Source organism: Ambystoma mexicanum, chromosome 8 (assembly GCF_040938575.1).
Source record: "Ambystoma mexicanum isolate Mex_15411 chromosome 8, UKY_AmexF1_1, whole genome shotgun sequence".
Taxonomy (NCBI): Eukaryota; Metazoa; Chordata; class Amphibia; order Caudata; family Ambystomatidae; genus Ambystoma; species Ambystoma mexicanum.
Genome location: NC_090929.1, coordinates 1,427,788,218 through 1,427,811,363, shown reverse-complemented (window position 1 = coordinate 1,427,811,363; position 23,146 = coordinate 1,427,788,218). Strand labels below are relative to the sequence as shown.

General features: G+C 49.0%; 1 protein-coding gene across 2 annotated transcripts in view; it reads right to left on the bottom strand.

Moving 5' to 3' along the window:
- The window catches only part of MMS19 (MMS19 homolog, cytosolic iron-sulfur assembly component), a 1,998,114-nt gene that overhangs the window by 936,451 nt on the left and 1,038,517 nt on the right, over positions 1–23,146 (bottom strand). For both annotated transcript variants that reach the window (XM_069611573.1, XM_069611574.1), the window contains exon 14: positions 17,036–17,111. In XM_069611573.1, the coding sequence (XP_069467674.1) occupies positions 17,036–17,111 (76 nt within the window). The remainder of the gene's footprint in view (positions 1–17,035; positions 17,112–23,146) is intronic.

Genomic DNA, 23,146 nt, shown 5'->3' with positions numbered 1-23,146 from the left:
TCAAAACACACACTTAGTTTCTCTAAATCAGATGATACCCATTGGGGATGGCACAAGGACACTTCTTATTAGGCAGAAACCTGTGCAGTTCCCTTAGGGACCACTGCAAAAGATTTAAGACTACAGGTGTTTGGCAGTAAACCCACTTGGTAGCAGTCTGTACCACACAGATTCACCTGGTAGCTGTGGCTGAGCAGTCAGACTTCCCTCAAGAAGAGTTAGGCAGTATACAGAGCATACAAAATAGGTACAGAAATACAGTAGCACAAGCAAACACTGACCAGAGCTTGGGTGTAAAAGTATATAATTATTTATTTAACACACACTTATAAAACACACGAGCACTAAATTGGTAAAATAAGTTCAAAACACAATCACTATTATCATATGTACATCACTGATTACTTGTTGGACAAGTCTTAGTTAATCCCACTTATTTCCAGACAGAAGTGAGCGCTTAAAGTTCGATGGCACTCCAACAAGTTAGATAAAAAGGGAGGGAAAAGCAGAATTATGGAAGCATACACACTAAACACTTTTTAAAGACCCACAGCAAGTTTAGGAAGGAACAGTCTACTGGTGAGCAAGGAAGTTTGGGTGCCAGGCCCACTTTAGCCAGGCGGAAGATGCCCAAGATCAGACAGTTACACAGAGTCTTCAAAGTTTGTGGAGGTAGTTCGAAAAAGGTTTAGTTCAGTGCAGAAAAGTTAGCTAAGGTGTCCGAGGCTAACCCAGGTTCGAGAGACGAGGATTTAATACACCCCGTTCAAACGGTTGCAAAGGAAGCAAGGCGGAACACAGTACCTTAAATGGAGAGAATCCTCCAGCGGGGGCAGTTGTTCCTGGCAGCGGGTGCAAGTCGCAGCGTCGTCCAGAGGAAGAGAAGATCTCGTCGTGGAGGAAGGATGAAGGTCGTTGCACTGCGAGGGAAGAAACCAGCCGCGGAGTTCTCCGGTACAAAGGTACTACCCTTTCGTTCGCGGTAGTGGTGAAAACATGGTATCCTGGTTGCCGGGGTGCTTGGCACAGGCAAGGCGGCCACGAGATGCTCCAGGAAGGCGAAAAGAAGGTAGACTGGTTATCCCCACCAGTCGAAGGAAGAAGACTCTCCGGGCTGGAGATCTCCTCTGTCGTTGGGAAAAGTGGTGAGACGGTTCAGCAGGGCTCCACCGGTGGTGTCGTCGTTGCAGGCCGGCTCAGCTTCTCCCTCCTCGGATTCTTAGGTGCTGTAGCGACTTCTGAAGTTCCAGTCCCCAAAGCCCTGCTTTTATGCAGCACACCCCCATTCACTCAGCCTAGCTGTCAATCAAACATGCTAAGTGGTGAGCCTGCCGGCTCACCACTTGGGCCAATCACACAAGAGTGAGACTTGAGTTACCAAGGTAACTCAGTCCAGGGTGCCTAAACCCCCTCCCACACCCCATGTGGTACCCAGACAGAGTGGCACCACTTTTGGAGGCTTCTGTGGAGAAGCCTGCCAAAAAGTGGAACAAAGGGCTCGACTTGGGTTAGAGTCACAGAAGAGAACATAAACGCCATTTTAGAATAGAGTTCTGGCAAAAAATACCAACCGGTGAATTAATATTAAATAAATAAACCGGCGGTATGTTCGAGGCTATAAGAATAAAATAATTAAAGTTGGTAGCCTCGAACAATGGGAAAATCCCATAGAGATATATTCGCGGTCGAATATAAAAAGTAGTATCCACTGCCACCAGCCAAAACTCGATCAGGGGGGACGGAGACGTGCCCCCTCGAACAACAGACCGCGGGGCAATCGAATTGCCCCGACCAGTAAGTCCACAATATGATGGTTTGTACTGGTTTCTGTTCATAATTTGGGACTAGCAAAGTCAATGGTGACTTTACATGCCCTGGGAGACAGTAGTCAGTCCCAGGGTATGGAGTCTATGTTGGGGAGTCGCTACGACACCCCTGGGTTACGGCACGGAGGGTGCTGTGTAACCCACATCAAACAAAACACATGAGACCCTATGGAGTAAAAGACCCCATAGCCCATAAAACACATGGTAAGTTAAAGGAACACCTCAAATCATGTCTAAGAGTGGGAGCGAAAGAATCTCACTCTTAGCAGGAGAGAAAAAAATAAACCCCAAAAATCCAGCAAAGCTGCTGGGGGACTCACTAGGTTTGGGAAATTATCCTTACAGAGAATTCTCCCTAACACTTATTACACCCTCAGGCGATTTAAATAGCTAGGACACTGTGGACATTGATTGATCACTGGTGCAATTAGAGCAATACTGAGTTTGGGGCAAAAGTTAGCTATGGGAATACAACAAAGGTTAACAAATAATTCGCAAACAGGTAAGTACTTTTAAAAACCTTCCAATGTCAAATAGGTTTTAACCCTTTGCTAGGGGAAAAGATAAAGCAGAGTCAAAGGTAAGAGGAGTCTCTCAGGGAGCCAGGACAGCCAATGTTAATTGCACAATGTCAAGGGGAGCTGAAGATCTTCTTTGCAGGTAGGTCAAAAGTCTTGCACAATGTTTTTAGAAATGGTTGTAGAAAATAGAATACTTGAAGGGCCACAAGCTGGGAGGCTTGTGAGGGGCAAAGATATAGCAACTCTGCAAGATAACCAAGACCCGGCCTCAACTGAGAGCAAGCAAGGCTACACACAAGAGGCAAGTTCTCTTAGACTTTACATTACCCATGGTTAGAATAAATGGTTCCAGCTGGCTTCTGTTCCTGTGCAGCTCTGCAGATCCTGTTGTTCCTGAGCCTCAGTTGTGGGGACCAGAGGGAGGACGTCTGGGGACTCATGCTCTGCAATGGGAAGGTCAGCGGCAGAAATGGGCAAACTTCAATTCAGCAGTCCTTCAGTGTTTCAGCTCCTCGTTTCCGACTGCAAATACCACTCTGGACTTTCCTCGCATCTGGGGTCCAGCACTCTTGTGAGGTGGCTCAGGATTGGTCAGTCCTGCTTCAGGGTAGTCCTGAGGATCTTCCAGGTGCTCCGGTCCGACTTAAAAGCAAAGCACACAATCTGGTGTTCCTCTCCCTGGCACTTGGGTTCTAGCAGCAGAAGTAGAGCCAGCTCAGAGAGGATGCCCAGATAGGCTTACTTTGGAGTCAATTGGTCCCACCAAACCAAAGGGAGAAGTTGTCCTTGCAGGGCTTCTCTAGTCGAGGCGAATTTGGAGCTTCGGCACAGCAGCAGGGCTTCACCGTGCAAACCAAGGGTCCAGGAGTTGCAGCAGGCGTCTCTTCCAAGTTCTTCTTCGGATTCCTTCGTCCAGTGGTCAACTCTGCCTTCCAAGCCAGAAGGCATCACCTTTTATGAAGGTTTCTCCCATTCATTCCAGCCTAGCTGTCAATCACACCGCAGGGTGGCTGTCCTTGCCGGACAGCCAGATGGCCAATCACCTTTGGGTGCATTCCTGTAATCAAGGGGATTAAGCAAAGGGACTTTCGGGCACCTCCCTCACTTCCTGCCCTTGCCAGACATACTGGAGCCAGAGGCGGGCTTCACTCGTAAATCCTGCCAAAGACAAAACGAACAAAGGGACCAAACCTGATTTGGCACGCAGAGTAAATCTAAAGAACGACCTTTCCAACAAGAAATGGGGAAAAAAAGAAGACCAGGACCATTTTGATGAAATGGGCACCCATGAGTGCTTTACTACAGCTGTGAACACAGCTCACAGTAGAAACGCACAATGGTAGTAAAAAGTAAACCACTGCCACCAGCCATTAATTGCAGAAAGGGTAACATAAAAATGTCACATGAGAAACTAGACAAAGAGGATACTAAGTAACCCCTTCAGCACCCTATGGTAAGATAGTGTGCGCTGGCTCTAGAAAGTTAAAAAATATAAGTAAAGTCAATTTTACTTCACTGCTCTTGGAAACAGCAGTTTCACCAAGAGAAGGTATTTAAACCTTTGGGAAATCTAAGACTTCCCTGTGCCACTGCACTGAAGGTGCTGTGTGTCACAATGTAAAGATGATGCCTATGGAGTTTGTCAGACTCCAAAGTCAAAAGAAACGCATAGAAAAAATTCACATTAAAAATACATGTGAGATAAAAAGTCCTAAAGTCCAGCAAAAAGATCTGGGAGTCTCGAAGGTAGACGGGAATTGGCACATTTCTTAGAATTGTCCCTGACGGGGTACAACCAAACACGCTCACAAAGTAAGGCTCGCATTCGCAATGCCCCCAAAAATGCTAACAAAAAGACACGAAAAGTCATATCATTAAATATCAAAGGCCTAAACTCTCCAATAAAAAGGAAAACATGAAATGATTTCGAGAGGCCACCAGGGGGCGCAGGCAAGATGGCTGCCTGAACCTTAAGCTCCCCGCAGTGCACCGGGAAACAGGATTAAATCATGCCCTAAATGCCTACAAACCTAAAATTGCCAGCATAATTCATGTTGAGGAACCGGCAAGGAACACTCGGAAGCTGGTCCGAACTTTGGGGACGCCTTCACTCTCCCGCTGTCGGCTTGTAAGCGGCGGCCCTCCGCCCTCCCCCAAACACCAGAAGACTTCGCACCGGGAGCTGCGGGCCTCCGGACCGCGCAAAGGGAGGAGGGATCAGCCTGTGCCTGCTCGCACACAACACGGCGCAGTACACGCTACCGAGGAGGGGGACTGCAGCGGGCGACCTTGCGGAGCGCACCTTGGGGCACTCGGCGGCCCCGCTCAACCACCCGCGGCCTAGGATTCGCAGCCTTCCGCCTCCCCCCCACCCCCACCTGACATCTCAGGGGAGGTTTTGAGCCAGGTGTTTCACGCTACGTGACCCCGCCTGGGGAGGAGGGGCCGGGCCCCCTACCCGCGCCCGCCGGAGCAGCAAACAGTGCCCGACACCATCGCGGGCCTGTGTGGACCCCGAGCGGTCCCCCCCTACCGGCCGCGGGTGCCCTGCCTCCCCGCCACACGGAGGGAGTGGCGTGTGACCACCATTACAATCAGCTCGGGGCCACCGGGTCCTCCATTGAAGAAATGACATGGCCTGGGCCGACGCGGAAGCGCGCCCAGGCCCTACTTCAGTAGCTCACGCCCTAGCATCCCATTGCTGCCGCGAGGATGCCGGGGGCCCTTCCTTGGCGGCCCCCCTGGGGGGCCCGTGAAAACACCGGAAGCAGGCTCAGGCCGACGCGGGAGCCTGCCTGGGCCCCCACATCTCCTGGCCTACCCGCCTGCCGTGGCTGAGCCCTCGGGAAGGGGGCCTCCCCAGCCTTTGACCTAGGCACCGCCTCTGAAGATCAACAGGTGAGAAAGGGCTCCCAGTACCTACTTGCAACCAATAACACGGACACTAAGCTCCCGCCACACCAAACCGGCATAGAGCGCCACAACAGGCCCGACCCACCCCTGGAAGCAGAATTGCCGTCCAAGGTCTCCCCGGACCACCAGTGAAGACTACTAGTGCGGGTCAGAGAACTTGGGCGGCCTGGGATCGGGTGGAGGGAGACTCCATCCTCAGCGATACTAAGAGGGTGCCCCACAAACTGAACTCGGACACACCTACACGGTCCCACCACCTGGAAATAGCCCCAAGGACTTGGCTCACGCGGCAGGCCTAGCGACTCAGGACCCTGGGACCCCTCCAGGGGGTGCCCCGCGAGGTCCCTGTGGCTGGAGGCGATCGACGCCCCATGAGCTGGAGAGAAACGCTTGCCAAATACCAGTTTACCCCAGGACACCGCAAAATGGAGACTGGCCCTTCCACTGCACAGCCCCCGGACATGAACGCCATGCAGTGTAATATCCAAATGATTGTTGAGGAAATCAGAGGCATGAGGACGGACATGGGGGCTAAACTGGCTGACCTCACGGCCAAGGTCTCTACGCTAGAAGACAGAGTGGAAGGGGTTGAGTGCAATCAGGCGTCAACAGACCTCCTGGAAGCGCAAATGTAAACTAGATTCCAGGAACTCCACCGCCGAGAAGAAGATCTCCGTCTAAAGGTTGACGATATGAAAAATCGGTAGAGGAGGAATCAGTTGCGAATATTTGGCCTGGAGGAGACGGAGGGAGAGACCCCGGTGGGACTGGAAAGCAAAGTTCAAGAAATCATCAGAATTGTCCTGGGGTCAGACTCGGGCGAAACCCTCCTGCTCGACAGAGTCCATCGGGCCGGTGGTGGGGGCAGGGGCCCGCGCTCGGTCCTGGCGAGGTTTCACTATTATAAGGACAAAGCTAGGGTGCTGGAGAGGGCGAGAACCTTGCGTGACATTCAGCATGGCAACTCCAGGGTGACGATATGTCAGGACCTCTCTGCCCTCACACTCCAAATGAGAAAAAAGTGCGGCCCCATCACCAGATGGCTACAGGAGAAGGGTATACGTTACCGCTGGGGGCACCCATTCTACCTGGCATTCGAGTGGCAGAGTCAGCGATACCAGCTGGTCACAGAGGCGGACATTCGTAGAGCCACGGAGGACCTCACAGGCGACATCGCGGGACCATCGGGAGATGAGACTGCAACCAGCGGCGACCACAGCCGTGCCCCTTGGGGCCCAGACCTTTCCCAGGGGAAGTTTAAGATCAAGGGCTCACGCAAATTCAGGAAAACCAGACACCCCTCCACAGACCGGGGGGACCCCACATGACCACACAAATGGCAATCAAGCCTTATTTTTCATGGCAAGGCTCAATTCACGCCTCTTCGGAGCCCACAGCGTCCTGACGGATCTCGCTGAACGATACGTGTTTCCCCCACATCTTATGGGGAGTTCATTGTTCAACTGGCTTAGGTCAGAGTTGAGATGTTGTTTACAAGGAGGTTGTTTCTTTGGTTTCATAGAAGTGTTGTTTTGCAACTCCCTACTGTGAAGTGATAGGGGCCTATGGCTTCGCACGACGAGGGGCTAAGGGTGCCGACCATGTGCTATGGTTTGGGGGTACATTGAATGGGGGGCGCCACCGCCGGCCTTTTGCCACCAATCAGGAAGAGCTGCTATTAAATGTAGAAAGGCATGACTGAAGGCGTTATACCGAGAATTTCCTTTTCCCGGGGCCGGGGTAGCGACCCTGGTAGTTTGTCGTCAGTTACAACCCCACCTGGGGAGTCGGCGGCGAATGCCCTACACAACGGGTAAGGGGGAGGGAGGGAGGCAGAGAGGGAGAGGGGATGGTGTTCTTTATAGGTTCAAAGGGGTAGGGGAAAACCAGTTCAAGTCACAGACACTTGTTTTGCAATGGGCTCTGAATAGTGGACGCACGGAGGTGTTCAAAGTGCACAAACTAAAAGACGATAATGATTGAGGGGAGGTTAGGCACGCTAAACGTCAAGGGTCTCAACTCCCAAAATAAGAGGTCCCTTATGAGCAATATGTTCCGCAAGCAACACCTAACAGTCCTTTTCTTACAGGAAACGCATTATAGGCAGGGAAGAGAATCGAGAATTAAGGGTAAAGAGATTGGTTGTAACTACTGGGCCTCACATAGAAGCTCCAAGAAGGAGGGGGTGGGTATTCTCCTAAACAAGACGTTCCGTCTCACGGGAGTAGAAACCAAGAGGGGTTTTGGGGGTCGATTCTTAGGTGTCAAGAGGTTCTGCGAGGGAGAGCGCGTCACCTTGGCCACCCTGTACGCACCCAACTCGGGTCAAGTGCAGTTTCTTACTCAGATCTTTAACGTCATGGACGAATGGGCAGAGGGGGCCATGATACTGGGTGGGGACTTCAACCTCATAATGGACTCCCATCTAGACTGGTGGTCTGCGAGGGGGGGGGGACACCCAAGGGAATTTCCAAAGACAATCTGTCCCTGCAGACCCTCCTGAGGGACCATTACTGGGTAGACGTCTGGCGCAAGGGACATCCAGGCCAGGGCGGATACACCTTCTCTCCCCCGCATCACACCTACACCAGAATTGACCTCCTGCTAGTTTCAGAAGAGGGGAATGGGGTGGTTCAACAGCCGAAGGTAGAGGCCATAACATGGTCGGACCATGAACTACTCGTAGCGAACTGGTCATTGCCTGTCGCTTCAAGATCCCCCCGATGGCGATGCAACGACACGCTTCTCAGGGACCCCGTATTTCGGGATTTCACGAGGCAGGAAATGATAGCTTATTTTGAGACGAATGATAATGGTGAGACTGACATGTCCATGGTATGGGAGGACACGAAAGCTACTTTTAGGGGTCTCCTCATAGCAAAGGGCTCGAGGCGTAAGCGGGAAAGGGGTCTGATCGAGGGCAAGCTCCGCACGGAACTGGGTGCTCTACGAGCCAGACTGGGCCTCCCTGGGGTAGACCAAGAGGCTCTTCTGGAGGAGATGCAGGGCAAAAGACAAGAGCTCCACACGGTCCTCATAGGGGAAGTTATTAAGAACATGCAATATACTAAGCAGAGATATTACGTACGGGGAGACAGGGTGGGGACTCATCTGGCACAAAGAGCCCGGGGTTGCAGGGTTGAAAGGGGGGGTCGCCCAGCTCAGGGACAGGGAGGGCGGTGTTCATGGGGGCCGGGAGGAAATTGCTGTAGTAATCAGCAAAACACTCTGCTAACTCTATTCCAGACAGGCGGGTGAATCACTGGATGATATTCGCTCCTACCTAGCGGAACACCCTCTGCCTAAGCTGTCTGATGAGGAGCTAGGGGCTCTCGAGGGGGAGATATCAGAGGAGGAGGTGGAGGGCGCTATTAAGAGACTGAAGGTGGGAAAGGCACCTGGGGGGACGGCTACACGGCTGACTTCTATAAACAGACCCAATCGGTCCTGTTAAAACCCCTGGCCAAATTGTTTAATCAGATCAGGAACCGAGACTCAATTCCACCGACATTCCTCCAAGCCCTTATCACCGTCATACCCAAACCCGGTAAAGACCACACAGAATGTGGGTCCTATAGACCCATCTCGCTCCTAAACCTGGATACCAAGATTTTCGCCAGAATCTTGGCCTCCAGACTCGAGGGCTGCCTTCCTCGCTCGATACACCCTGACCAGACGGGATTCGTCCTAAACAGACAGGGCTCCGACAACTTGCGGAAGACACTCCATGTACTTGCCTCAAGGGGGGTTTGTGACGAGGGTGCACTCCTGCTGGCCCTAGATGCGGAGAAGGCCTTCGACAGGGTCAGTTGGGCTTTCATGGGGGAGGTTTTCACATCCCTGGGGATAGGCCCAAATTGGCTTGGGTGGATGTCTGCACTTTACTCCTCCCCCTCTGCTAGAGTGGTGGCCAATGGGACAGAGTCAAGAGTGTTCCCCCTCGAGCGCGGCACACGGCAGGGATGCCCTCTGTCCCCGCTAATTTATGCATTGGTAATGGAACCATGGGCGATCTCAGTCCGCAACGACGCGGCCATCAAGGGAGTACAGACGGGAGACATGCAATGCAAAATCTGCCTTTTCGCGGACAATGCGCTATGTTACCAGACCATCCCAAACAGTCCCCCGGTTGTTACAGGGCCTCTCGCGCTACAGAGAGCTATCGGGGTACAAAGTTAACCTTGATAAATCGGTGGCGTTTATAGCTGCGAACTTGCCAGATCCGGAGTTGTTCTTTGTGAATGGGCTCCCCTTTAGGCGGGAGGAGGAGGAGGGATTCCGGTACTTGGGTGTACAGGTCACACGCAACCTTGAGGGGATATACGCGGCGAACTTCCCCTCCCTTTGGTCTGCAATTAGAAGAGATATAGAGAGGTGGACGGGTTGGGTCTCTCTTGGATGGCACGCCTCAATCTTATAAAAATGGTTCTCCTCCCCAAGTTCTTATTCCTCTTCGAAATCCTCCCGGTACTGCTCCCCAAGGCATTCTTCACGGAAACGAAGCAAGTCCTTCTCAACTTCCTCTGGTCGGGCAAAAAGCATAGGATCTCCTACGAGGTGCTGACCAGGCCAAAGGAGGATGGGGTACCCCAACTTGGAGACATATCACAGAGCATCCCAGTTGAGGGTCTTGGTCGATCACTTCACCCCAGGTACGAAAAAACAATGGGTGGCCATGGATAATGAGCCCCTAGCGCCTGTCACAATAGAGGAATGGCTTTGGGTTCCAAGAAAGAAGATCCCCAGAAGTGTCCTGAATCACCCAATCTTAAAAGTGCTGTGGCCCCTATGGAGGGAAGGAGGTTACTACCGTTGGCTTAAAACCTGGCCCTCTCCGCTGAGCTGTATCTGGGCTCCCCCCTTCCTGGCCAAAATAGCAGAGCCAGCGGCATACCAGAAATGGTTTGAGGCAGGCCTTAGTAGGACTGGCCACCTCTGGGTGGGGGGTTCTTTCCTACCCATGAAAGACTTGGAGGAGGCCCTGGAAATAGGTACCCTGTCCCCCTTTCGCTACCTCCAGCTTAAGGGAGTCCTTACCGAACCATCTTGGGGTGACACCCTCAGGAGAGATCTCACAGATTTCGAAATGCTCCTCCTATCCGCGAGGGGCTCTAAGGGGGTAATATCTCGCCTCTATAAGCTTTTCCTGTTCTCTGTCCCCAGAGATCCTCCACCGGCACGCACACAATGGGGTAGGGACCTGGGAGAAATAATTGATGATGAAAGGTGAGCGGAAATGTGCAGGTGGGCAAATCGCTCCACAGCTTCCCTCCAATATCGCCACCAAGCCCTTAAGGTATTACATCGATGGCACTACCCCCCGCTGAGGATTGCTAGGATGAAGCCAGGATATGACCCACACTGCTAGAAATGCAAGACTGAGAGGGGGGGGGACTATATTCACATGTGGTGGGGATGCCCATTGGTCCAAAACTACTGGGAAAGGGTATTGGCCTGGATCAAGGGGGTGGACGGGGTTGAGCGGTCTTCCTGCCCTTGGCTCCTCCTCTTTGGAATTGACATCGGGGATGACCAAGAAGGCACTCAAGATCATATGCTCCAGGTCATGCTGGTGGCGGCCAGATGCTGTTTGGCGCAAAAATGGGAAAACCCCTGAATGCCCGGGGGAAAAAGCGTGGGTGACCAAGGTGCGGCCATCTATGACGTGAAATTTCTTGGACTCATCGATGAGTCCAAGTCCAATATCGAGGAAATCTGGCTCCCCTTTTTTGACAAATATGGCCGACCAGTTTAATTTTTTTTACACCCAAGCCAGGGGATTTCCCCCAGGGGCACCAGGCCATTGTCTACTGACCCGATTGCGGATCCCTTCCAGTTTGGCCCATGACTTTGTCGTGCCAAGTGCACTTTGTGTAGACACTGTTATGCTTTCTAAGAACCCATCAATCTAGCAACAAGCAACTAAGGAGAACTTGAACTGTAGGGGGTTGGGGTGAGGGATGGGGGGGAGGGGGTGGTGTGTTACGATTGGTTTCTTGTTAATCTATGTTTAAACATGCACTGTACTGTTGTAATACATGCACGAAAATTAATAAAACTTGATTTTCAAAAAAAAAAAAAGGAAAACATTTCAGCACTTTATATCGAGAGAAAACCCAGACATGATCACACTGCAAGAAACCCACATACAGGAGAAAGATCAATATAAGATTCGATTGCGAGGATATAGTCAGATCCAACAATCCAACGATGCTGGGAAGAAAGGGGGAGTCCTGATAGCGGTGCGGAGCAACTCGGAGCTCAAAATCATTGAGGTCAACAGAGACATCAAAGGGAGGTACATTGCCACACTCCTCCAGGGTCAGGGAGAGTACATAACTCTAGCCACCATATATGCACCTAACATGACAAGACCACTTCTTCCAAACCCTACAAAAATTGGAGGGGTTTGCTAAGGGGAGAATAATCCTCACAGGAGATTTTAACTTGACATGGGACTCAGAAAGGGACAGGAGTGCTAGAATTTCATACTCTCAGAACAAACCCTCGAAGGAACTGCAGGAGAAAATTGACAATCTTTCACTGGTAGATGCATTGAGGGAGAAGAGGTGAAAGTAGGGGATAAACATTCTATTCACATGTTCACAGATCAGCATCTAAAATAGATTATATCTGGGTTTCGAGATCCCTACTAGGGCAAATAGCGGATAGAAGTGGGAGCAATAGCAATACACGACCATGCACCTATCACACTGAAAATTAGAAGGAAACTACACCCACCCAGGGGATCTATGGAAATGGAAATACCCAGCAGACCTCTTCAAAGACGAGACCCTGAAGGGGAACTAGGTGAGGGGATAGAGAACTTCTTCCAAATCAATGACAGCCAGGAAGTAAGCTCACTCATGATCTGGCACGCATTTAAAGCCATGATAAGGGAAAGGATAATAGCAATAAAGGTTTGAAGGGACAGGAAATGCAGACTCCTAGAGGAGGAATTCGAAGCCAAACTAAAAGAGGTCATATGCTCAAGATGGCAGTGGGAACGGCAGGCGAAATCAGAAGGGAATACAGGGCAATCATGGGCGAACTCGAAATAATACAGACCAGCAAAGCAGAGCACTCCCCAATTAACCTGTGGCAGAGATATTACCTGAAAGTGAACAAGGCAGACCAGCTCCTAGCCAAAATGCTGAGAAAAGAGGAGAGAGACAGGACCATACTAAAAATCAGGACACCAGAGGGGGAGGTAGGCACCAATCAATCATCTATTGTGCGGGCATTCACCAAATACTACTCAACCCTATAGAAGTCGGACGGGCCCACGCACCAGACTACTTGGGAAAATGTAACCCATCAAAAATATCAGACCAAGACAATTCAGAACTAGAGAAAGATATCATTATAGAAGAGGTCCGCAAAGCGATCACGTCACTCCCACATAATAAAGCCGCCGCGGGCCAGGACGGATACACGACTGATTTCTATAAACATTTCAGGGAAGTGTTGGCCCCACGCCTAACTGCTCTCTTCAACAAGTTCGGGCAGGGGAAAGGATCTCGCCCTCAATGGAAGAGGCGAAACTAGGGCTGCTACCTAAGCAGGGGAAGGACCCGACATTATGTGGTTCATACAGGTCAATAGCGCTCAAACACAGATGCCAAGATGTACACCAAAATCATAGCAACACAACTTGAGAACCTCCTCCCTAAGCTGATGGACCCAGAGCAGTCAGGCTTCATAAATGGCAGACAGACACACAATAACACCCGTAGGATCACCTGCACAATTGAAAAGGTAAGCAAAACACTCACACCAGCCCTACTCGTCAGGCTAGATGCGGAAAAGACCTTTGACAGGGTGGAATGGGGGTTCATGTTCCATACCATGCTCAAAATGGGGTTTGGGGAAGCCTTTATGGCCAAATTCGATGCCAACTACCACACTCCTTCTCTACGCCTGTTAATTAACAGAGGCCTGTCAGACCCAATAGCAGTAACGAGAGGAAAAAACCAGGGATGCCCCCTTTCCCCTCTCTTACACGCCATCCACTTGGAACCCTTGTTAAACAGAATAAGAGATAGGATAGACAGAGGGAGTCCCCTTCAGAGGTAAGGAGCATAAGGTGGCAGCGTTCGCTGACAACTTGCTACTAATGAACACTAAGCCGGGGAAATCCATCCACGCATTAGATTCAGTTCAATTCGGAGAAGTTGCAGGCCTAAAAATAAACGTAAATAAATCAGAAATGCTGAACCGAGCATAACCGCCGGATGAGGAAAAGGAGTTAAAATCTAGCTTCCCATACTGCTGTGCCGCAAACGCAATAAAATACTTGGGTATCCACATCACTAGAACTACAAGCCAATTATTCACGGCTAATTATCCCCACTTCCTACTAGCTACAAGGACCATGTTGCACAGTTGGAGTCCCCTGGCCATTTCCTGGATGGGTAGAATCAATGTACGGCAAATTGTCCTTCTACCAAAGATGCTATATGTATTAATGGCAATCCCCATAAAATTCCCCATGCAATTCTTTCGGGTCCTCTGGAAGCTCACAAGGGGCTTCATCTGGAACTATAAAAAAACAAGGATCTCAAACAAAATAATGCAGTCGCCCAGGAAAAAAGACGGCATGGGACAGCCAGATCTGTTAGCCTACTATCACGCTGCACAAATCAGAATCATCAGTGATTTGTTTAGGGACGACTGTGGGAAAAAATGGGAGGGAGATGGATAGCGCACTGGTGGGGGGGGGACCAATAGAGGAGGTCTTGTGGTTGCCCAGGGAGGACAGGCCCTGCAACTTGTTCTGCAGTGAAATCGAATCTCAGGTAGGGATCTCCTGTGATGCAGTGGCGGAAAAAAAAAAATCCAGGACAACCTTCCTGTCACCCCTCACACCGATCTGACTGGGAAGGGGTTTGGCAAATGGCAGGATGGGGGATGCCAAAAGATATGAGACTTGTTCTAAGGAGGGGAGATAAAATCCTTCCCTCACTGCAAACTCGACTTTGGGGTGGGGAAGAAGGAGAGATTCCACTATGCCCAGAGAGACACCAGCTCCAGGACCCTAACGTAAAAGAAGCGTTAACAAGAGCCCTGATCCCATTCGAGAAATTAGTCACCACCAACACAGGAAACAAACACATAGTCGGGGCAATATACAATTTAAGGAAGGGGGAAAGCAGGAGACAGGTACTATATGACGAATTGGCGGAAAGAAATGGACCAACCAATAGAACAGGAACAGTGGGTGGGACTGTGGTCAACAATTCTCAAGGTAGCACAGTCTCTGCAGATTCAAGAAATATGGCTGAAGAGGATGTTCCAATGAGACCGTACTCCCACAAGACTGTCAACATTTTTCCAAACCACATCTTGTTAGGCTCACCTGGTATCCACGGGGACGCCACACAGCCCTGGTTGGATGATTTGCACTCTCGAACCCTCTCCCGGTCCCTTGGTAAGGCCTCTGGTTAAAGATGGGTCTTAATATTGTAAAAGGTGGATTCTCCGTCCTGCTCCTCGTGGCAGGGGCGCGTAGATTTGGGGGGCAAGCAGCAACCAAGTAACTTCACTGGTGCAAGCCTCCCTGTGGGAATCCAGGCCTGCTGCGACTCAGTAGGTTTGCTGCTTTACAGTCTTTATATGCAGTTCTTATGTTCCTCTTAGTTCGAGTAATATTGTCTTCCTTCTTTCCTTTTAGATATGGAAAAGTATGTTGGTGTGGTCATGCAGTTTGAAGATGAGCATGGGCCAGTAGGCAAAAGCGCGGTGTGCGCGATGCTGTCCGGTGAGTAATGTGCTTTGCGCGGTGCTGTTTCGCCTTTTATATTGCTAAACTGTGTCTTTTCTCTCCTTGCAGGTTGCGATGCTCCTCGCCGAGCGCCGTAATGTTCCAGCAATGATACTGACCAGGAGATGACTACCCAGGTAAGAATTGTGTGGCTTTCTTCATTTGGGAGGAAACGTGAGTAAACGCTTACTAATGCTGTCTTTCTTTCTCCTCTTTTCAGGTTATGGTATTCCAGAATGCATGAGGTGCCGGATGATGGAGTACCTTCAGGTGAGTAGAACTGAAGTCAGCGATGGATTCAAGACAGGATACTGTTCCAGGTAAGTTTCATAGTGTTCTTTCTCTCTCTGCAGGTCCTTGGTTTCAGGTAAACTGGCATCAAAGAAATGGACACGGTGAGCGTTACGCTGCCCACAGCAGAATAATGCAAAGCATGTTCTGCTGTTTGGGAATGGTTTAAATAGCCTCAGGTAACGTAGTCCAGGTAAAATAGTCCCAGGCCTGCCACACCCAAAAGACTAGACTGCATAGCTCAGTTCCTGGTAACTGGGCTATGTGTGTGCCCCCATGTTGACTGACCCCCCCTCCCCCAAGTTAAATAGTCCTAAGTAAATAGTCCCATTCTAATGTTGGTCTTCATGATGGTTATGAGCCTGGCGCCAGAGGCGCCAGGACTGACTCCAATAGAGTCTTGGATGAGGTTTTAAGGCCTTTCACCTGGCCCTAACTGGAAGGCTGACTTGCCAGTGAGGGCCAGGGGCAAGGGTCATGACACATCTAGACTTTGCTGGAGGGAATGCAGGGAGGAGGGAAACTGGAGCCATATCTTGTGGCAATGCCCGAAAGTTCAACCATTCTGGCTAATGGTTTAGGAGGTAGCAAAGGAAATACTGGGGATGGAAGAGAAGGGCAAACTGGGTCTGTTCATTCTGGATCTGGGGGAAACTGGAGACCCTACCGTCAAGAGCACAACGCAAAGTCTACGTGATAACGAACATGGCCGGAGCCCTCCACGTAGCCCGAAAGTGAAAATCAAAGGAGGTACCCACAGACCACAAGTGGTTGGCAAAGATATGGGAATTTGTAGCTATGGAGTGGGTATCCTACTCCATCTGGGGAGACCACCAGAAATGTCTCATGGACTGGTGCCTAGTGATGACATTCCTTATTAAGGTTTCCAGACAGCCATGGTGCCCAAGGAGAGGATGAAGCTTGTGGGAGTAATCTGAAGCACCCTGACCGGGTACCGAAAAATTCCACAAACCGACAAAGGTATAAGCAGAGGAGTTGCGAGGGGGGGTAGGAACACCAACCTCAGAACGTTTGAGCATCAACGAGGGGTCATTCACTCTCATAATACTGGAGGAAAAGGGTAGAGCAATACCCAGCAGAAGAGAAAATGAACATACTGCGACCTTGCAAGGCGAAGGGGGAGTTTATTTTGTGCTGTACTGTTGCAACAGAAATGACAATAAACATACATATGGAAAGAAATATGTTATTCATAAAACACTGCTGCACTAAGAACGTTGTCCAGCAATCCTTTCTACAAAGATTGCTCAATTACTGCTGAGTAAACGTAGGTGCAGACGGATGAATAAACATGTTTTCCCACATCAGAGTAAGCTACAAAGCCTAGAGCCTTGTCCTACACAAAAACCTCTAATACATGTCCTCCGCTACAACAGGTTTACGAAAATGTACAACTCTTGTACTGTTAACACTTTGCTGCTGTCAGCAAGCATAAAATAGCATTGCGAATATGAAGCAATCTTGAAGCAGATATTGGCCATCAGATTCATTGGGAAGGTGCATTTAAGATGTTTGTGACTTGAAAAAGTCATACAGCAAGGAGAAACTTAGTCGTACCGGGTAGGAAACATGTATTGCCCCACTTGTCAAAAATAAAATCGTATTACATTTAATTGAAACCTCCCACACACAAATATTCAGGTTGAAAAGTATGTGGAATCAAATGTGCCGTGTTTTTAAAATAGAGTTGTTTTTCTGACCTTCTTCAACGTTCCACTTCTCCTGTAGTTTCAAGAATCCTAAAAGCATTTCCAGTATTGTTCGTCGCTGACTGCTCTGCAAACGACAAAAGTGATTTTTAGTTTCACGGGCCAAATGCTGCATGTAGTAACTTCAGCATGTAAATAAATGGGCTAAAACCAGAACGAGATGCTTTACTATGAAATGTGTCTATATTAAAAGGTATAGATATGCAGATAGCGTGGTTTAGGGTATGAGATTGAAGGTGAGCCCCATACTCATTTCATGCAAGAGTGAATGCAGAAGGTTGCTTTTCCAAGCCGTTGGGAGGGATAAAAAGAGCAGCTCTCAAAAATCGATGCATAATGATGGGAGAGCATCTGTGTTAGGAGTAATCAATAAGTGTTGTGTTCAGGTCATGGATTTAGCTTCCTAAACCATGGGAACCTATATAACCTGGGGTAGCTGTGGTAAAGCAATCAAAGGCAACTCTTAGAAGGGGCGCATGAAAGGCAAGCATAAAGTGCAAGTCATTGTTACTTTGCAAAAAGAATTTCAACGCAACGATACGATAAAAATATACTTTATAGCTTGTAATAGTTAAGAACATCGATACTGGTTAAAAGTTAAGTAATACGAGTTTCCATAAGTATTTTAGGTCTTGACTGTTTGTTAGCGTCAACCATAAAAACAATTCAGCTATGATTTTTGGGTGTCAAGTTTGACATTATCCGAGGGGTACCTTATGACATAAATTGGCTTAACAGGGACACAGTTGCTCATGAGAAAAAGTGGAAAATATGGTAAGGTTTCGGATTGGTTAAGTGGGATGCTTGTCTTGATGCAGTCACTCAAGGGAAACTCACTGCTCAATGTTAAAAGTAGGGCTAATGTTATAGATTAACAAATTACTTACCTCTCTGCAAGGGTCTTTCTGATGGATTAGTCCTTTCTCCCAGATTCAACATTTTAGATAATCTCTTGCACAGAAGCTGACTTTTCAAACCTTTTCTGCAATCATGGGACACCATTTTGTGCCTAAACACCATACTTGATGTTGGGGGCACAATTTACAGACTCACTGTGCCCCATGACCCGAGGGACCGTAAAAGAGATGAGGTGTGGTTGAGCTTTCAATCGAGAGGGGCACGTTGGGAAGGTGATGAGGGATCTGTGGGAAGGAATGAATAACCCATCAGAGAGCCAAGTAATTTGTTCTTCTAATGGATATCTTCCTCCCATATATTCCTCTTCTTACGTAGGCTTGTCTAGCAGTAAAGAAATTCAGAGGAGGGAGGAGAATAAGAAAACCACCACCTACACCAGAAAACTCTGGAGGATTGCTCGGCCAAAGCAGGCATACTGTCCTGCCCTGCCCTGGTGGGGAATCCAGGCAGTAATGTTTGGCAAACAAGTGCAGGGAAACCCATGTAGCTGCTTGACAAATGTCAAGGATAGGGACCCCCTCCTGCAGAGCAGAGGTGGCAGCCAGGCCTCTGGTCGAAAAACACCCTGAGACCATCAGGAACATTCTTCACTCCCAAATTGTAACATCTCGATATGCAGAGAAAGATTGATCTGGTCAGGGTCTGTTTAGTAACATCTCTGCCTACACGAGAACCAGCATTACCCACAAAGTTTATGATGTCCCTCGTCCCAGAGACCTAGTAATTGAGGGATCACCTAGGTTCCAGCCAATGGCACCCCCTCCTCCATCTAAATGGGATGAGGCGAAGGGAAAAAACCACAGGAAGCTGCATCTTCTGAGAAAGCTGAAACTCCCTTGGGCAAGAATGACGGTCTCACTCTCAAAGTCACCTCTCCTCGGAGAACATGAGGTTTTAACAAACAGAGCCAGGAGATCACTCATCCATCTTGTGGAAGTAATGGCCAATCAGGAAAATCATCTTAAGAGTGATTAATCTTACAGAACATGAATGTAGGGGCTGAAACAGAGCTCCCAAAAGAAAAGTCAAAACTAAATTTAAATCCCATGCAGGAAAAACAAACTGTCATGGAGGAAATTGGTTACACAAAGCCTACAAAAAGTGCTAAACAATTGGGATTGTGAAGAACTAGCCCTATTCAGGGGACCTTTCAAAGACTGAACAATCAGGAACCCCCCTTCACAGTGCCAAACCTCAGGCCCATCCAGGCCAAAGAAAGCAGTTAATCCAGTACAGAAGTTGTACAGGTTAAAGGGTTAAGCCGTCCCTCCCAACATCAAGCTGAGTTTGAAACTCCTGGTTCTCACTCCCTTGTTCTCTTAACCCTCCTATTTTTTTTATAACTCACTGCTGGGAATTCCCCCGGCTTTCAAGGAAAGTCCTTCCTTTGTGTTGGGGCCATATTCACTATGCCTTCCATTGGCTTCTTCGTGTCAGTACTTGACAGACAAGCACTTTTCATTACTCATGTTCTTAATCTTCACAGTACCACATTGATAGTTGGGAAGGTCAGGTAAGCACAATATGGAATGGTAAACTGGTTACCCCCTCCCTTTCATACAAAATGTAGATACACTACTTTATGCTTCACTTACTTCCAGAATTTAGTCAAACAGTATTTATTGTTCAAAATATACATTTATTTTTTTGGTACATTTTCTTTGTTAGACATAATATTCATGGTTCAAAATCATTATATAAAACAAACATTTAATACCATTTCATTCCAAACAGACTGCGACACTCTAAAATAATTGGTGCTTAAGGGGTTAGTAAACTGACTTATCAATTGTGACACGCCATATTTATCAAACAATTCAAACGTGTTTTAGGGAAATCAACACCGAGGATAACATGAGATGCTGACTCGTGTTTGCTCCCAACTTTGAGCACTAAACACAATTTTAACCTATTCAAAATCTTTCCTTCGGTTTCTACGACAGACATTAAGTTATTATAATGCCAGGGCAACAATGTATATGTGTCGTTTGTGCAGGAGGAAAATATGGCTGGTTGCTCCAACCGTGTTTCCTGACACGTGCTTTGGCCTCTATGCCGTGATACGCATTTACAAACGTTCACGGTCGGTTGTTTCATGGGCCTTCATCAGGACAGAACTGTAATTTGAAGTGCAGATCAATCGATTGCACCTCCAATTTTTCAGACCAGACACTTTTATTCTTTTATGTGTATGATACAGGGCAGGCCTTCAGTCAATATTCTTCTATTAGAAGTACGGTTATTACCTTATGTATTGCTTTCCGTGCAAAATAAGAAATCCTCTGTTTGACTATATGCTGGAAATAAGTGAAGCATAAAGTAGTGTATCTAAATTTTGTATGAAAAGCGAGGGGCAACCAGTTTTACCATTCTATATTGTGAATTAATAAAGCTGTACTGCTTTTTGTGGGGGAGTCGCTCACTGTGAGGTCCTGCTTACTGCCACCACTAGGGCACTAGGGGGAATGTTGCATAGCGGGTTCACCTCCCCTAGCCACGGGGGAAGGATGAAGGGAACCTTAAAGTTATTTGGTCACAGTGGGAGGACCTGCTCGTAGACGGACAGTTGAAGGACTTACAGGAGGTGGTGCAAAGTAGAGGAGTGAATGCTGGCCAGTTCCTAACGTATATACAATTACTGAGAGATGCTAGAAATAAATGGAAGAGCTTACCGGAAGACGTGGAAGAGAACAACAACTTAGAATTACTGTATAGTGTATCAGAGGGTGGCCACAGGGTCTTGAGATTATATCAAGGGCTGCTGTCGGCACCAACCACTGACACACAAAGGGTGAGGTACAAATGGGAGGTGGACCTGGGTAGAAGTTTTACAAACCAGGAATGGGCAAAAACCTTATTATACATGAAGGCTGTATCCAGGAAAGCCAGGTTCAAGCTCACTCAAATCTATCCATTACATAGCACATACTTGGTGTCATGTAGGATCGCACAATTCCCAGGAGCAAAAGTCATGGGGTGCCCTACATGTGCTGCCGAGGGTACAGGAATGATGCATATGTTCTGGGATTGCATGGTGATTAGGAGGATCTGGGGTGAAGTATATGGGAGAGTGAGAAAAAGTGGAACAACACTTCAAAAGGGACAGAGGCGGCTTGCCTACTAGGGATTTCCCCCAAGACCATGGGAGGCTAGACGACAGCCAAGATGATGGACTTGGCTTATGTGCTAGCGAAAAGGTGAATCTCCATGGCCTGGAAGTCCAGTAACGGTCTGCAAATAGACAACTGGCAGAGGGATCTGAGGAGGTGGTCCATGGAAGAATACATGGTATGGTACAGGGCTTTGCAGAGAGGTATGAGGGGAAAGTAGTGATGATGTTGGGGCCTGGCATACACTGGTACAATTGATGTTTCTCTTACCGGATGATAAACCCCTATGAGGCATTGCTGAGTGGCAAGTTGGAGCGTGGGAGATATCGGAGGGGTAAATGGGAAGCACGAGAAGAGTATTTAGAAACAGATTATGCTTACTATGAAGCAGCATATCAGCTGCAACTGCGACAGCACATGCCTGGAAGGTGAGGGTGGGCTGTCTGTTTAACAGGTTTGGTCTATTTGTCCGTTTGTTATTATCCCATATTTGTTTATTGTTGTGGAAATAAAGATTTCTTTTTAAAAGAGTAACTGAAGACTACTTCCCCTTGAAAATTCAGAACAGGTTCAAAAACAGAGCAAAAAGATAGGGGACCGAGGGGAACTCACCCCCTCATTCTGGCAAACTCTCTGACATTCTCACTCCCGCATTCACTCATTCTCACGTTGACTCATTCTCCTTTTACCGTTCACACTCTCACGTTCACATTCTCTCTTCTCCCATAGACGTATTAGGATGCAGGAGGAGAGAGGAGTGAACTTCAGTAATGTCAAGTATGTGCTGCAGGACGACTCTGCCAAAGCAGGCATCCTTACCCGACAGGGTATCCAGGCAGTAGTATTTCGCAAATGTATGTATAGAAGCACAAGTTGCAGCACAACAAATACTCCCATTTGGAGTGCTGATGTATCAGCCACGGCCCTCGTTTAATTGGCTTGGAAGCTTTCAGGGAGGTCTTTTCCCACCCTAGAATAGCAGACACACAACACAATCCATCTAGAAATGGTCTCTTTTGTTACTCCCTTGCCTGTATTCTGGCTAGTGTAGCCCACAAAGAGCTCTCGCTAGCGATGCAAAAACTCAATGCCCTTCACAGTTCTAGTCTATGTAGCCTCTCCTCAGAGTTGAGGCAGTGGGTAAAATGCTGGTAAGCAAATTCTCTGTGCCAGGTGAAAGTTCACCTTATGCAGAAAAACGAAGGGCAAACATAAAAACCAGTGCTCAGGGGGCGTGGCCGGGAGCCGAATGTGCAGCATGGCTCCTTAGGTGCTCCTGGACAGCCCCGTTGTCGGAGTGAATTCCCCGCGGTTTGGGGCTCCCACCGAGCCGATCGTATAATCTACAGCATTATGAAGTCCTGCTGCATCGATTGTGTGGGGTTGGCAGCGTTTATATGCCATCTGAAAGCCTGGTGAGCCGTGTTCGCTCCTGTCGGACATGCGTTGGAAAATCTAAAATGGCGACCAGGCGCCAGTAGCACTTGAGGCCTTGGTGGGGGGAGGGGCACCCCTCTGCTTCATCTTCTGCACCCCCGTGGCCCTGAGCCTGGGGGAATCCCCGCTCTCAACCACCACCAGGCAACGCAGACATCCACTTTTCTGGCGAGGCACCAGGAGAAGTCCCATCGGACAGAGCCTCCTCCCCAACCCGGACACATCATTGTTCCGCGGAGAGCTCTGGCGACTGCCAGCGGGACCCGAAGTATAGCTGAACGGCGGGACACAGCCCGCGGCCCCGAGCTCACCGAGGGCACGCCCCCCCCAACCGGGAGGTAATCCAGCAGACCACAAAGCGGGGAACCCCTCGTAAACTTTTTCTCTAGGTAAGAGCACCTTCTGCCTCGTCCTTGTTCGGGAACATCCGCTTCATGCCAGCGACGCCTGGGATTCAGGGGCTCGGATTGACACCGGTGAAAGCTCTTCCCGACGCTCGGAGTGGCCTTGGCACTCCACCCTCCCATCCGGACCCCAACGTACCCGCCTAGAGCCCTCTGCACGTCGCCCCAGTGGACCCTGCATGCACTGCTGGAGCCGGGACCGGCATGGAGAGCCCCCGAAAATCTAGATCTAC